This window comes from Austrofundulus limnaeus, unplaced genomic scaffold (genome assembly GCF_001266775.1).
Source record: "Austrofundulus limnaeus strain Quisiro unplaced genomic scaffold, Austrofundulus_limnaeus-1.0 Scaffold23, whole genome shotgun sequence".
Taxonomy (NCBI): Eukaryota; Metazoa; Chordata; class Actinopteri; order Cyprinodontiformes; family Rivulidae; genus Austrofundulus; species Austrofundulus limnaeus.
In genome coordinates this window covers 441,986-458,830 of record NW_013952425.1, presented here as the reverse complement: position 1 = coordinate 458,830, position 16,845 = coordinate 441,986, and the positions used below count along the sequence as shown (strand labels likewise).

Below are 16,845 nucleotides of genomic sequence, written 5' to 3'. Positions count from 1 at the left end.
CTCTCCAACCCTCCACCCCCACACCTGTCCCTCAAAGTGAGACAAACACACACGTTTCCACATACCGAAGAAGAAGAAGAAGCTCGAACACGGACAACATCCTGCATTGTCAAGGTTATAAGATAGCAAAGCCATTCCCCTGCAGGAGGGATGGAGAGAGCGATGGAGACAGAAAAGAGACACTATGGGGAGGAGATTAAATAAGTAGCTGAAGGCAGCACAAAGAGAGCAGACAAGTGGTTGAAAGGGGGGTAAAAAAAGAGAGAAAAATAGCTGTTGAGAAATGGAACCTGTAATGATGGTTTGGGAGACACATGAGCGCCGGTCGAGGGAAAAGATAGAACGAAAAAAAATGAGAGGGAACGAAGAGGGAATTCAGAGAAAGAGAGATGGTAGACCGTTGTGTCCTCCCCCATCCTTAGGCATATGCTATTCAAAGCCCTGTAATCTGTGTCATTAATTAAAAAGCTGATGGGATGGAGTTAAGGGGTTTTCACTCTTCAGCTCCTTCGTTGAGACAGAGGAACGAGACGGGTTGGCGTGGGAAGGGAGGGATATTGCAAAAAATGCCGTTGTCATTTTGCCATGAATCTCTATTAGCAGCTAATGATACCATTCTGATACCTCTCAGCCATTAGTATGAAATTGGGAGGCATTAATTATTCAAATGAAAATCCATATAGCTGCCACTCACATGATGGGCTCGAAACTTCTCCACTGTTAGCTGCTCAGCATGAGTCCTTGGCAGGAAGTAGGCCACAATTAGCATGAAGCGGGGAGTTTATTATAGGTTTTCCAAATGTGATAAACACATAAAATATATGCTGACTAGTTTTCTATTATAATAAACATCTGCCTTGTCATTTACTGAACCTTTACCTACATTTAATTTCTGTAGACACTAAAACAGACAAAAATATCAACAGAGGTTTGTATGTTTCTATTTGTTAGCAATTTATCTCATAAACCAGTTGACAGGATTTAACAAAACTTGCAGGAAATCATTACAACCGGTTAACTTTTAGAGTCAACCTGAATCAAAATAACTACGACGATGGCTACAAAATGGTTGTAACTCAGGTAGTTTTACATATGCTGCTGATGAAGGCAAGAATTCACATTTTGCTCTGTTGGATCATAAGAAGGTTCTAAAAAAAGAGCTTCGAAACGCAAAAAAGAAATGGTAGTGAGGCAAAAAATTGTTGGTAAGCATTTTAATTGCAAACAAGTATTAAACTGAAATAGCTTTTAGAAGACAAGTACACATACTATAAGTCTGCTTCAGCCAACTGGCCTTAGCAAAAACAAAAATGGTTAATTTTGTCTGCTGTTCAGTGATTTGTTTAACAAGAGTGTTCGCTTAATTATTCCTCAGATATTAAAAAAAGGAAATTGCAGTAATTTATCAGTGAAGACGTCRCACCAAACTTGTCATTTTCCATTGGTTGCTGTCCAGGCGCATCTTTTCACAATCGTTTTGTTTTACAAATAAAGAAGCTTCGAACATTGGCAAATCTCAAACAGAAATTTTGCCAAGTCCTCTTCATCTGTTTGAGCTTTTGTACCAAAGAAATACTAAATACAGCTGTTTATCTCGCTCCTCTGGCAAAATGCAGCAGACGGTTGCACACTTGAAGCGATATCCAACTGGCCTTCCATCCTGTAAACTAAATCTTTTTATTTATTCGGGAGCAGATTGCAGCTATTTGGCAAATGATGACTTCGAGTGGCGTCTTGTAGTTGCAGCTTTACTCACAACCGAAAACCTTTCAAAACGCTCCCAGCTCAAAACTCCACCCTGACCAGATTTTTAACAGAACGATCACTCCATGCCCAAAATATGCTGGTAACATGAATATTGGATTTCATTATTAACTGGTTTAAAATGAACTTGAAGTGCAATCAAGCCTGAAAAAACTTGTTCACCATCTTCAAACACAACAATTGTATTACTKACAGTTTTATTTTTTATTTGTATCTTTTAAAACCAAAGGTAAATCTAAGGTTACCATAACAAGTCTTGAATGAAGACCCTTGTAAATGTTTTTGCTGTCTGTGCTGGAATACAGACAAAGCACAAAATTTYATAACATAAAGCCTTTTTTATGGGATTTTCTAAGACGTGTTTTGTTTTCGAAGAGTTTCATCAAAATCTGCCCACGGGTTAATGGGATAATTTGCTAACAGACTGGCTTGACTTAATAAATTAATGGGAAACATTTTAACAAAATCCTCACCTAATTTATCAGCATCCAAAATGTGTTATGGGATGACTCTTTAACTACTGTCATTTGTAATTTTTGCTCASTATCTGTAAAACTGATTGAGTTRTAACATGAATTCGCTATGGTCAGAGAGCAGTGGCGGCCATCTTGAATTGGGTCAAATTCTAAATTTAATCAGCTGTATWCAATAAGTAYTTTGAGAGTTTCATTAAAATATGTCTAGGTCATGATATGCTGTGTTAGCAGAGACAAATGCACATATGCAGGCCATATTAATAGGACAAAATATAAAAAAAATTAGTAAGAATGTATGGGCTTGAACTGAGGCCAGTTGTAACATTAGACATTATTTATTATTATGTGGGCGGCTGTGGCAGAGTGGTTCGGGGAGTCGTCCTGGAACCAGAAGGTCGCTGGTTCGATACCCTGGTCCAGCCATCTCTGTTGTTGTGTCCCTGTGTTTTGGTCTCAACTGTAACCCATCATCAGCATCCCCAAAATGCATTGAGTCAAAAATGGTCACTTACTTAAGTGAAAATGTAATAAACATAGTTGAATGTTTAACAAAAAAACAAARCAAAAACCTTTGGTATAATATAGAAATAACAACATATTAAGGCCAACATAAGACCGAAATCCCATGTTGTGTYTTGACTTGTAGGTTTTCTGTGTGCCTCTGATTTAATGCAAGCATAAATCATCTCATATGTATATTTTTTGTTTGTTTTACATTGTAAATCCTATTTACATCTAAATACGTCAAGAACTGAAATGAACTCATTCATTCATTCCTTCACTCATCTCAGAGGGGCCGGGAGGGAAACAGAAAAGTAGAAGAAAGAGATGAGAGCGAGCTAAGTGCTTTTTAGTGACTCAGTGACAGGCGTGACCAAAATCGTATTAAGGTCACAATGGAGGTGGTGGGGCAGAGTGGGGGTGGGGGGGAAGAAAAAAGCAGCTTTTCAAATAAATCAATCCTCTCATCTGCCCCCCCACCCAAAAAAAATAAAAAATAAAAAAAGCTTCTCTATTTGCGGTCGAGTGCAATGTGGATATGTGAGGCACACATCACAGTTATGTCTCAGTCTGTGGTGAAACATGGGCAGACATGACACCAACAAATTACRCTGAGTGCACTGACGGGTGACCTTATAGCATCCCTCATAGCGTCTTCCGGTCAAGTGAAAGCGCTACATGCTGGGCGGTAGCGTCAGGGTGCTGTGTTTCCTTGTTGGGGGTAGGCTAAGAAGGGGTGGGGGGGATTTCATCCACATCCTTTACTCCCTTTTCACACCATCTCCCCTGGTGATTGCATCGTATACCACTTCTCACATCCTCGCCACTAATGCCTTTTTTTATAGATCATTACCCCTGCTCTCCCCAAGTCACTGTTAGCGATCGTTCAATCAGAAACGCTAGCGTCCCCGCAGTCCCTGTTGTGTGGCGGCCGCTCAAGGGAGGTGAGGGGGGTCTTTGATCAGGCGCGTTAGGCTGTTTACTTTGATTTGATGCATGGGGGTCTGCATGCAGTTCTGTGCTACTGGAAAATCCAAGTCGCCAGTAATGGTGATTCACATGCAGCCCAGAGCAACTGGTGCTCCTGCCTAGCTATGGACTAGCGACAGCCTGGGTGTTTGCCGTTAATGAGGTGCTGCGCTGTACCGGTGTTCAGGTTTATGATCTGACATGAAGACAACTTGTTGAAAGGCTCCGGCCATTATTTCTCCCCTCTTTCCCCCACCAACTCTGCCTCCTTTTTTTTCCTCACTGGTTTCCATTTAATATTGTCATCATCTAATAACTTTTCCATCTTTCAAACTTCCCTGTGACTTCACCTATTCTCTGACCTCCATACCTCACTCTGTTGCTCTCTTCGTTTTGGTGGAGAGGACTCTTGTAAGCTCTGGTAACAGAGGTTAATCCTSTCTTATTAGAAGCAGGATTACTGGAGGGAAAGGGACAGGAGCAGACAGGCATGGTGGATGCTAACCTCAACCTGAAATAAGGAGAATGACAGAATGTCACGACTGACCTAAGAGGCTTGTCTAAAGAGAAAGTGATATATAGAGCTTTAGGCTGTAATAGCCTCAGCACTTGCTTTCAGCGGACTGGTTGAGCTGCAGAACCAAAAGAGTGTTCGCATTTTGTTCAAAACTATTCACAGAAATGCTGTACTTTTCAAAGAATGCGGTGACATTCAACCTTTATGCTTCTTTTTTTTTTAAATAAAGCAACATTTCTTGACAGAACAGTTCTGTTGTCGTCTGCAATTTTCAGTTTTGCATCATTTTGAGAAGCTCTTGAGAAAAAAAACAACTTTTAGAATTTCTGATGGTCTTTCAAATAATTTCCACTCACATATTTATTGGAAAATGATCATAGGACTGGACTGGAAACATATAAAAGCAGGAGAAGACTTTCAGAACGATGGGAGAATTACAGCTCTGGACAATAAAATACAAAAAAAAGTCCACTTTTGTTGAAGCAACAGGTGAATCATGACTTTTCAGAACTTAAAAAAATTGGATCCCCCGCGGAGTTTGCTCATGTACAAAAAAATGAAGTTTTTTTTGTTGTTGTTGTTGGTGTGTGCGTGGTCTTTCTCCTTTTTTAAAGCTCAAGAAACAAATGTTGAATTTGTCATTTCTACTAACCCAGTTCTTCTGTTCTTTTATTTGACTATGATATAAAAACAGTTCTCTCAAGATTAATCTGTTCTTTATGTTTTCTGTCTTTCTCTCCCCTTCATGCCTAAAACTAGAAGTGGAACAAAAAGGTAACTAAATACCAACAACTCTTCTTTTTCTTTCATCATTCTCTTTTTATTAGCTGTAAGTCTGTGCTTTCTTTTTCTGGTGATTGGTCGCTAATTCTGGTTTCTGACCTTTGTTCATCTTTGTGTTCAGTGTTTGGTTCACTGGTGTGGTTCACTGTGAAATTCATGGGGAAAAGAACATTGCTCTACCAGACGTTAGAATTTTTTTCCTTCAAACAATCCACCCTATTTTAAAATTAATTCAATTCAGTTTATTTCTGTAGCACCGGTTCACAACACAAGTCATCTTAGAGCACAAACAGGTCAGATTTATGTCCCAGTAAAATTTAAATTCAATTAAACAAAGACTGCTTTGTCTTGTTTAGTTTTAAATGCAGAAATTCAAAAGCCATCCTGACTTTTAATACATGCTTGTAGGTTATTGGAAAACCATAGTTGAGTAACATTGGCATAACAATGCATATTTATCCAATGAGGCCTGATGATGTAATTAAACAGAAGCCTGTAAAAGGAAAGAAAATTGTTCCAAGCACTRAACCCTGTGGAACTCCAGTACTGACTTTGCTGCATGAAGACACCTATTTACATGAAAAAAATAGTGCACTGTTTAAAAGTCATGGGCAAAAGTTTCAACTTTCATGATGTGATGAATTCTGATTGATGTTAAAAAAGAAGGTTGGTTTCAAATTTAAAATACTTTTCAAATTAAAAGCAGTAAATCTTGAAGGAAAGCATGTTRCACACTGCTTTGCGTACCAAAGTTTTATATAAAAACACAGATCTGTTGGTGCTCAGAGTAAATATGAGAATGACTCACATCTACTACACCAAATTTATACTCAATACCTGTAGAATTCTGTTTGTTAAGAGTGAATAGTTGTAGCAGCCATCTTGAAGTGGGTTGACTCCAAAAACTAATCACAGTTGTAAATGGAGATCAGTAGTTCCATTCACCAGAAGCGCATTTTGTATACTTCTGGTGCAGGTCTAAAGCCTGGATAACTGGTGAATGCAGAAAGGGTATCCCTTGAAAAATTTGTGCTGAAAAAACAAACAAAAAACAAACAAACAAACAAAGAAAACATGTAGATCTACAATTGTCCTAACAAGTATATGACTGCTTCACAAAATCTATTGGATCCCAGATCAATAAAAAACACCTTTAGTGCTAYTAACCGGCAAGACGTTGGTGGAAATTAGACTTTGAGGCAGATGATTAACTTTAGYAACAGCTGATAAGGAAGAAGCCAGAAAGATAAAGACAATATAGAGATCCAATGATTAATGTTTGAAGTTTTGTCCAATAGTTCATGAGATATTTCATTAACAATCAGACAAACAATTATATGATTGCCTACCTTTTATAGCACTCTGCAATATACAGTATATGACTTAAACCAGCTTCGTGTTGTTCCTCAAATCTTTTTAACATGTTCAGTTCTGTCTYCTATACTATAGTTTTGAACTGAATAATCACTAATACCAACAGATATTTTGACATTGTGAAATGTRTATGATAATGACAYGGGGTAAAAACCAGTTAGTTCCCTGATGAGTTCTTATAAGACCGGGATGTTTTTATACCCTGTAATAACTGAAAATCATTCCAGCTCTGCTTTACCTGCTGCGTAATATTGAAGCAGAAGGCTATAGCGCTTAATCAATAACTCGTCCAATAAGCTGTCAGCATTTTTCAAACAGCTCCTACATGATGATGGCTATAACCTTCAGGGACTCACAGGTCAATACTGCAGATAGATTATTGCAGTTGCAATCTTACATTATCAGCAGTGTATGAAGCCGGACTACATATTCTGAAGCTTTGCTGTGAGGCTCAGAGGCTTTGTTTCTGCTATCAGCTGCAAATGTGTCTGTTGTTGGGCAATAAAAATAAAGGTGTATATAAGTTAAAGATAACATTGTAAGCATAAGACTGTAAGAAAGACTTTAAGAATATTCCTTTAGTTTTTTTTAATGCACATCAATCATTGTTGACCAAGATAATGTTTGGTTTGCATAGTCTTATCAAAATATCTCATGAGCCAGTGGATGGGTTTTAATGAAAATTGGTAATCATTAGATTTATATTTACCACTGATTAAGTTTAGAAGTYACCCCGATTCAAGGTGGCCACTACAGATAATCAACAATCAGAAACAAAGATGGCTCTAAATCAGTTGATTTGAAGCAGGCTGGGATGAGAGTCAGTTCCTCGAAATTTGTGGCCATGGTTCTTGACCAGAAAAGGCAGAAAAGGGTTTAGGTGGACCAGTTTAGGGMTGTGGGTGTCTTGTTCACGAGTGATAGTAAGATGATGCGGGAGATAGGTCAACAGAAGATTGGTGCCTCATCCTCAGTAATGAGTGCGTCGCATCGGTCAGTGAAGAAYGYRCTAAGTCAAAAGGCAAAGCTCTTRATTTTCTGKCCTGTCTRTGGTCCAAACCTCACCTGTGGTCATGAGGCGTGGRTCATGACCAAAAGAACAAGATCTGGATACAAGCAGACAAAATRATCTTCCTTTGTAGAGTGGTCGTGCTAAGACTCAGAGAAAGGGTGAGGAGTTCTGTCACTCAGGGTGAGCTCGGAGTAGAGCCGCTGCTCCTCCGCATCGAAAGAAGTCATTAGAGGTGGGTTATCTGATACCCTAGATATCCCTTTAGAGATGTTCAGGCTTGTCCCACTGGTATGAGGCCCCGGTGAAGACCCCAGGACTCGCTGGAGGGATTATGTTTCCTCTCTGAAAATGCCTTGGGGTCCCCCAGGATCAGCTGGAAAGTGTTAGTGAGGAAAGGGATGTCTAGTTTTCTCTGCTAGGCCTATTGCCTCCATGACCCGACTATGGATAAGCGACAGAAGATAGAGATGGATCAGTCGATTCTCAAGAAATTGAGCTAATATTTGATGGGCTAATGGCCAAGAGTCATTCACAACAAACCCTGAACGCTAACTGATAACAAGATMTTTTTTTTTTTTACTTTAGCCTTAATTGTTTGTTAAAATATGTCATGAACTACTGGCCAAGTTTCAGAAAAAAAYTGTCAGGGAGTAATTATTGGATGTACATCTACAGCTGATTTACATTCAGAATAAACCTTATAAAAATAAAATGAAAAAAAAAAAGAAGAAATCTTGTAAAGATATTGGATCCTAGACATGAAAAAAATATTCTAAATCAGCTCATTTTACAAATATTGAGCTAAAATCTTGCATGGTAGTAGGTGAGTGTCATTCACGACACATATTGAGCACTAGTAGGTCACAATATCTGAAACTGTGTATAAATATTTTTAAGGTTTGATCAAAATAGCGATAACTCTGTTCCATCTTAACATGAGGTTATTTTAGTYAAAAGACATAAAAAGCAGTGGATAATGTGTTTTCTTTCAATGATGGTAGGCCTTTAATAAATCTTGTCCAGATAAAGATCAGGTTGAAGTAAAGGCTTGGAAACATTCTCCATGAAAGCCAGGATTGTCTTATTTTTTTAATACCTGTCATACACGGCTTCATCTCTGCATTCACATTCTTAAAAAGCGTCTTTTTAAAAAAAACCTCCATTGATCCCCCCCACAATGTGCTGTCAGTACAAAGCTCTCCTACTCTGACCTCGTAGCCCGGCACATCTTGTTTTTCTTTTCCTTTTTTTTTCCAACGGGAGAAAAACAGCTCCCTCAGCATTTAGCAGAGCTAACRCTGAGCTGTGAGCCGAGGCTCTGTGTCACCGGGACGCATCTCACCACATTTTCACCTGCAGGTAGACAACATGTTTAATCTTGGGAGATTACAAGAGMGAAGAAGGTTCTGTTTTCTCTGTCTCTTTCTCCTCCTTTTCCCTCGGAGCACGCAGGTTCTACCTCTCAACGGATCTGCTGCTAGAACCTGTCAGCACTGTGTCAAGCCTGCTGCCCCGCTGTACCGAAAAGAGCTTTCTCACATATTGTGTTTTATTCCTAATGCACCCCCTGTGAAAAACAAAACTCTCCTTTTTGTGCTCTTGTTTTGATTATATTTGCATTTKTAAAAAGAGAATATATGTTTAAGGTTTTAAGCCTGTGGTTTTATTTGAGGATTTAGGAGCCGTGTTTTTCAAACGAAGAGAAAATGACTATTTCCTCGCTCCACGGTGATCAATAGTCAACTGAAATTGGCTTTTGCAAATGGTTCCCCACTATTGACCAGCTCCAGCTGTATTGCCTTGGCCTAGCTTTATCAGATTTGAGTACAAACCGGTTCACGTGTAATTAGTTTAGCGTGTGTGGTGCTCTAAATCACACCCCAGATAAAAACGTCATGCAGATGAAATAATGGAAAGCAGTCACTACTGCTACGTAGACGATCTTGTGTTTTCCTTTGTTCTGATTTGTTTTCATTTTCTCAAAAAGCTGCCATGGCCAATAATCATTACAGCACAGCTATTTATCAGATTTTGGAGAATTTTTATTTGATTTTTTTTGGAAAATAAAGCAGAGAATCAAACCATATCTTCACTGCTTCTGTTTTTGTCTGTGAATGAAAGACACCAAAAACAGAAAAGTGTAGTGAATATGAAAAGCGACTGTGTGTGTGCGTGTGGGCGAGAAGTGGTGTGTTTTGTTAGTTTTAGCAGCATCTCAAACTTCTCCAAGCTCATAAAGTCAGACGATATAACCCTMGCTGAATTTATTATTCCCTCCCTCCAAACATTAAATCGGTTTGTTTAGCAGCATTGTAGATAATTTATTTTAGGGGTCAGAGCAAAACTAAACCAGAAATGTTCCCTCTTTTGTGAGCAATAAACTGAAGGATCTCATTGAAACCTAACTCGATGCGTGCAAAACACATTTTACACGATGTAAAAATYATAGGATACAAGGTTCTATCTTGGTTGTGTACTGGTAAATTATGATTTATATGCTTTCGTAATTCAATATTTGTTGGCATAATATAATAAAGGCCATTGCTGATTTCTATTTATTATCGCTGCCTTTAATCAAAGTCTGATTATTCCAACGCTGATCAAGAGGCGTGGGTCAACAACTCCTTCATAATGAGCTCTGAGCTACACAGTTAAACTTGAGTGTGTGTGTGTGTGTGTGTGTGTGTGTGTGTGTGTGTGTGTGTGTGTGTGTGTGTGTGTGTGTGTGTGAGCTGAATCCCATTTTCTAGCGTTAACCTTTACCTCTTGGCCCTTAATTTGAAGTCACAAAGTGTAGAGGTTCAATGATTCAGAGTCAATATGCCTATATATTAGGGTTGGGTATCATGGCCAATTTCCTGTATCGATTCAACAAGGTTTTGGATTGATTAATTCAATCAAATTTGTAAATTGGATGGTTTAAACCTGAACTGCAAACAAAACTCTCAAAGGTGTTTAAATTAGAAAGGAATGGCAAGTGAAAATATACAACTATAACATTCCATCACTGTAAATTTCATTAAGACAATGTTTCTTGAACTGTAAAATTAATAATAGAGGTAGCAAAACTAACAACTAAACAACTAAACAATTTCAGTCAAATGTTTACATACCTAAACACACCTTAACAAGCCGCTTGAAGCTTTCATTTCCCACCACAGACCATGGGCGTAAATCTTTGCAAACAAAAGTTGCCATGGCCTCTGTTTTTTTATGCCCTGCGGAGAATAGGCTGGTAATGCTAGTGATTCCCTTGAATTCTTTTGTTGCCCTGGATGACTTGGAAGCTAATAGAAGCTAACGTTTGCCATTTGTGCACTTGGATGAACGTCAACTGGACGTAAATGTATGGCAAGCCAGGAGTGACACAAAACATCAACGCGCCCCTGCTTCATCACTCACAAGACTACTGAGGTTAACGTCATGGGGRAAAATTGCTTGCCCTATGAARTGATATTGCAAAWTTAAATTAAATCCATCCAAGATCAATTTAGTCTTTTTTTTTAATTACCCAGCCCTATTATATTCGTCCTGTATCTAGGAGAGGATGGGTGTTTAAAGCAATAATAAAGTGATTATTTCTTAAAGATTGGCCCAAAGYTTGTAATACTTGTCACAACCTCACCTAGACCTACTATCACAGCTCTACACACAATGTGCACATTATTTACAACTATTCAGGTTTTTTACACTGTATTTATTTTGTGCTTTAATCATAGAGCAACAAACGAGAACATAGCAATAACCTGCTGAACTAAGCCAGAATGACACCAGTCTGAAAGCAACAAAATTTTGCACACTTAYGGGAGAAAGCAAAAATAATATGAACATCCATTTATAATGATTGTTGTGACAACAACATCTAAGGTCAGAACYATTCACCATCCTTTTACATCACTAAAATAATTGGGAAATGCTGCTACCCAGCATGAATAGTCAAAACACAAGAGTAGGCCTAAGAGGTAGGGGAAAGAGGTGGAATGGGATTTGGCTTTGATGTCTATTACTGTCCTTCTTTTTCAATACCTGCCAATGTAACTCTGTAATTGTTTTTCCCCATTTTTGGCTCCTCAGTATTCCTGTGCCCAGGACTTCTGCGCAGGGTGTACCAGAGCGAGCACCTCTTCGAGTCGGACCACCAGTCCGGAGCCTGGTGCAAAGACCCTCTCCAGGCCTCCGAYAAGATCTATTACATGCCTTGGACACCCTATCGCACAGATACCTTGACCGAATACTCATCCAAGGAAGACTTCATAGCTGGGAGGCCAACAACGACCTACAAACTGCCACATCGTGTTGATGGAACAGGTTTTGTGGTCTATGACGGCGCACTGTTTTTCAACAAGGAGCGCACGCGCAACATCGTCAAGTTTGACCTGCGGACTCGGATCAAGAGCGGTGAGGCTATCATAGCCAACGCCAACTATCATGACACGTCTCCATACCGCTGGGGAGGAAAATCAGACATCGACTTGGCTGTGGATGAAAATGGGCTTTGGGTGATTTACGCCACTGAGCAAAACAACGGGCGGATCGTCATYAGCCAGCTCAATCCCTACACACTGCGGGTTGAGGGGACCTGGGACACGGCTTACGACAAGCGTTCTGCTTCCAACGCCTTCATGATTTGTGGAATCCTCTATGTGGTTAAGTCAGTCTATGAAGATGACGACAATGAAGCAACAGGAAATAAGATTGACTACATCTACAACACAGAACTAAGTAAAGATGGGTTTCTGGACATCCCTTTTCCTAACTCGTATCAGTACATTGCTGCTGTGGATTATAATCCCAGGGACAACTTGCTGTATGTTTGGAACAACTACCATGTCGTCAAATACACTTTGGATTTTGGAGCATTAGACAACAGACTTGGTAAGACCAGAATTTTTTTACTTACATTTTTACTTCACAAAACTCATTAAGCAAATTGCGTAGAGAGAATGTAATTAAATAATACAATGACAGAAATTGACTCATATTCAATTTTCTTTTATCTAAAAACTACAGGAAACAAAAAGATCTTCTGATACATTTTTGCTGTGCTATCTGCTAAATCTCCAGTATTAGTACATACCTGGTAAATTAAAGTCATGTTCCCCTAAAGATTAAAACTTKCAGATTCAGACACTCAATAAGCCTTTCACCATTACAAGCACTCTTATAAAATCCTCTTTATGGTAGTCCATTGGGTTTACTGACAATTTTCTGCCCTCACTAAGATAAAAAAGATGTACTTATAATGACTCATTTGACCTACGGCTTGCCATTTTTATGGTATAATGATTGAAAAGCTCTCAGAATGTTGCTTTTGACTCCCGGCTTTTGCTGTGTTGGATTTATAGAAYAGCCTGGTATGAAATTCTTTTACATTGTTTTGTGAATGCTGTTATTGCAATATTTGAAGCAAAGAGGTTGACGAAAATGTGTGTAATGTCTTATTATAGCATTTTTGTAATGTGTGGGCTGGTGAAAATTGGCTGRAAAGAGTGCTGTTTTTCTGCATCTGAAATTTGATAGACAGGAAGCAAAGTTACACAGATTCTGGCAGTAGATTAGCACTAAATGCCAATTCATTTGCCTTTTTCCACTGCCTAACAAAGCTACGTCATTTCAATGTTTCACAGCCAAAATTCTATAGTATCAATTCTATTTTATAAAAAAAAATTAAAATTAAATGTTTTTAGAGAAGTTTCTCAAATCCTCAAAAAGCATTTTAGCATTAGTCAATTATTGGTTTGTAATGTTGGTAATAAGTTAGGTTCAGTCCTCAGTAGTGTTGAACTTTGTCAAGATTGCTCTTTTTTAATTGATTCTGTTGATTCTGGACCTTCAACGTTCACTTGGGAAGTGTAACGCTGATTGTGATGCAGCTAGGGTGAAATTAGGCACCTCCAAGTTTGAGGCAATAGTTTTCCACTAGAACAGAATGGATTGTCATCTTTGTGTTTGGAATGAGCAAGTGGAGGACTTGAAGTATTTGGGGGTTGTGTTCATGAGTGGGGGTGGAGTGTAAGATTGACAGGTGGATTGGTGTGGCATATTTAGTGACGTGGACTCTGTACTGGTCTGTTGAGGAACAGTAAGCTGAGCTGAAATGCAAAGTTGTCGAATAACCAATCAAACTACTTTACATGTAGGCGTGTAAATCATCAGCTATATCACAATATGATATATCAATGTTTTTTTTGATGACGAAACAATGCTTATCTATATCACAAAATCTGTTATCATGTAATATGGGCGTATGATATCAATCCACTTAGGGTGTATGACGATGATATGGATTGACATTTTAATTTTGCTTTGATGTAATTGAATCTTTAATCATTTTTACTGATATATCGATGTGGATCGATGCATTGCTACACCCCTAGTTCCAACCCTCACCTACGGTCGAGAGCTACACTTTATATCTGAAAGAACAAGACAAATTAAAGCTGCTGTAATGAGCTTCCAGTCAGAGTGGCTTGACATACCTATTGGGGTAGAGTGAGGAGTTTGACTATTTGGAAGGAATATAAAATGTAAAATTGCTGATCCAAACTATTGACAGACGCCAGCTAAGATGGTTCAGGCATTTAGTAGGAATGCCTTCTGACGGAGGGGTTTTGAACATGTCCCATGAGGAAAAGACTTCAGGTCAGACATATGATTTGCTGTGGAGTTTATATCTCACAACTAGCCTGGGACCACCCTGGAGCCCCTCCAGAGTGGCTGAAGGAGGTAACTGRGAACATGGAGCTCTGGTGATTTCTTCATATTTTTTTTTTCTCTCACAACCTGATTTTTAAAGAAGGTGGATTTGTGGACGGATAAATGGATCATAGACATTGTTGGCCTGGTTGGTTACCATCAAAATTTCTATTTTCACCTACAAAAAGAACATTTTACATCCCTAATGTTTCAATTCCGTAACACTTTGGCTTTTTTTTACACAGATGTAATTTAGCCACATGCTTGAAGTCTTTCACAYGAGCTGCAGGAGAAGTACTGCTCACAGCAAACTTTCCGAAACTTGCTTGAGAAGTCCCAATTTCTCCACTCCATTGTTCTTTTTTATAAATCTGCACTTGTTGGAAAGCTTATAACAGGAAAAATAGACGCTGTTTTGACACACCAAGGTAATTCTTCGCTCTATCTCATCAACAGCTCTAGTCAAAAATGTCACAAGTTATTTGACTGTGAAATCCCCACCTCAGTTTTCTCCTCCAGAGCATTTTCTACCTGCCGCCTGCCAGTTGAATTTATTTTCCTTCGCTGGCTGCAACTTTTCCCCAAACCTTTTTTTTCCTCCTGTTTTGTTATACAGAGTCCCGCTTCAACACACCCCATAATATATTCATTTATTCAATAACCGCAGTGTTTGGTTTTGAAGATATACAGCTACCCATCATAATTTGTTGTAGTTAAGGAGAATGAAATGTTGCTGTTATGTACTTTCCGGATTGAAAAATCTTTTACTGTTTAACAGTGATACACACAGTGTTACACATTTTATAGACATAATATGCACGCACCTAATGCTAAACTTTTGTGGTGAAAAGTGTTTGGCAGCTGTTGCAGAATAGGCTCCCCCTCTGAAGTGCCARCTGCATGAATAAAGATAGTAAAATRTGGCGCTAAGTAGATGGATAGAGTCAGAAAACAAGTATAAATGTCAGATAAACAGATTAATAAGGAATGGAAGAGTGATTAAATGGACTCTAAGACAAAGCATCTAATTTGATCTTCTTCCTTATTCTGAGTGAAACGAGTGAACATTATGTACTCGACACAATTAGTTGTCTAAGTTTGAAATGGCAGGACAATTACAACYAAATTATTTTAAGCAACATTAGTGTACTATATCGCTGCACACAAATTACTCTGAGTTTGCTGTTTATATCACATTGTTTGTTGGTTGTTTTCGGTGACAATGAACAGAGATCCGGGAACAAGAACTTGGGAAAAATATTTGTTTACAGTAACAAAGAGTTGTGAAAGTTTGAAATTCAAAACATTCTGGGGTTGATATTTAAAAAGAACTCAGGAAACCACTGATACCATCATTTGGTGATTTTWACAGCCATTCAGTGAGGCTCAAAAGTCCGACTGGAAGAGTGAGACTTGCCAGAACACCAGAGTCTAAAGTCAGTGCTCGTCTTTGTTTTGTTGCCAACACGATGTTCAGAAATCTGATCCGGTGTCACGATCACAGCGAGTTAACACTCAGAGAAAGGTGTCGTACTCTGAACGGCCTAACGCTTGCTCATTTCCATTTACGCTTTCCGATCTCATGAGCCTGCCTGACCTGCCGCATCAGTGGAGCGTGAACAGGGGTCCGGGCAGCAGAGCAACAGACACGAGCTGGAACCACAGCTGGGGCCAACAACAACAAAAGCTATGACGCAATAAATTCAGGGCAAAAATGGCAACACATATTAAAGATAAATAATTCACATTAATGAATGTAAAACAACATTAATGAATGTAAAACAAGAATGAAATAATCAAACGCACACCAGAAAGTTGTAATTGTAGTTAAAGTTGGCTCTTTGTTGGTTGTTGATTCTCTGACAGTTTAGGAGAATCGTTGTCTCTCACATGTYCRTATCCCCGTAACTCACACCCACCTTTTCAGATTGTTTCTCACCTTCTCCATCTCTGTGTGATTCAGCGCAGTCATGTCCTCTATTATGAAAAAAAAAGCCTCACTTTGATTGTTTCGTACCACAGAGGTTTGCTGGACAGCGAGGTGAAGAGCTGCGTGGAATTGGTGTCATACTTCAAGTGGGAGAAATGCTAAGTACTTGTCAGTCATCTTTTGGTGGTGGGGGAGTGAGGGAAAAAGAAACAATAGAACAATCCAAAGTCTAAAATACTTCTTACAAAGGTTTTTCACTTTAATTTCCTATAATATACAATATATAAGGAAACTGTGGTGTTGCAACAACTCTGCTCCGCTTGACTGACCCAAATGGCTGTGCCTTGAAGGTGTGGATTTAAATCATGCCTGTGGAGGCCGGAGGCAAATCACCACTCTAGCAGCTGTTTGCYAGGCTATGATGAAGTTGTTGAAGCCTTTTAGTTGCCTGCTTTTCATATTAAAAGTGGTAAATTCTCAACATTTTTTTTCTACATTTATGCTGTTGTTCAGAGAATTTGCTCGTAAAATAAATTGGGGGCTCGCCCAGGATGTTTCAAACTTGTACAGGAGCTTTTTTAAAATAAAAATTACAGATCATGAAAAAGTCTGAAATTGAATTTGCATTAGTTTAATCTTATCATACATTTAAAACATCTTAATGCCATTTAGGATACCTTGAATTAAAGCCCCCATACATCATTTATACTAGTCAGAGTGTAATTAAAGATATCTTAATTAACTAATATGTCTATTCATCCGGGAGGGACTCAGAGTAGAGCCGCTGCTCCTCCACGTCGAGAGGAGCCAGTTGAGGTGGCTC

General features: G+C 38.8%; 1 protein-coding gene across 24 annotated transcripts in view; it reads left to right on the top strand.

Moving 5' to 3' along the window:
- Positions 1 to 16,845, top strand: part of LOC106514838 (latrophilin-3) — a 341,417-nt gene that overhangs the window by 190,519 nt on the left and 134,053 nt on the right. For 14 of the 24 annotated variants that reach the window (XM_014004293.1, XM_014004298.1, XM_014004297.1 and 11 more), the window contains 2 exons: positions 4,987 to 5,001; positions 11,462 to 12,271. In XM_014004293.1, coding sequence (XP_013859747.1) covers positions 4,987 to 5,001; positions 11,462 to 12,271 — 825 coding nt within the window. The remainder of the gene's footprint in view (positions 1 to 4,986; positions 5,002 to 11,461; positions 12,272 to 16,845) is intronic. The other 10 variants (XM_014004305.1, XM_014004307.1, XM_014004290.1 and 7 more) reach the window with 2 other exon arrangements.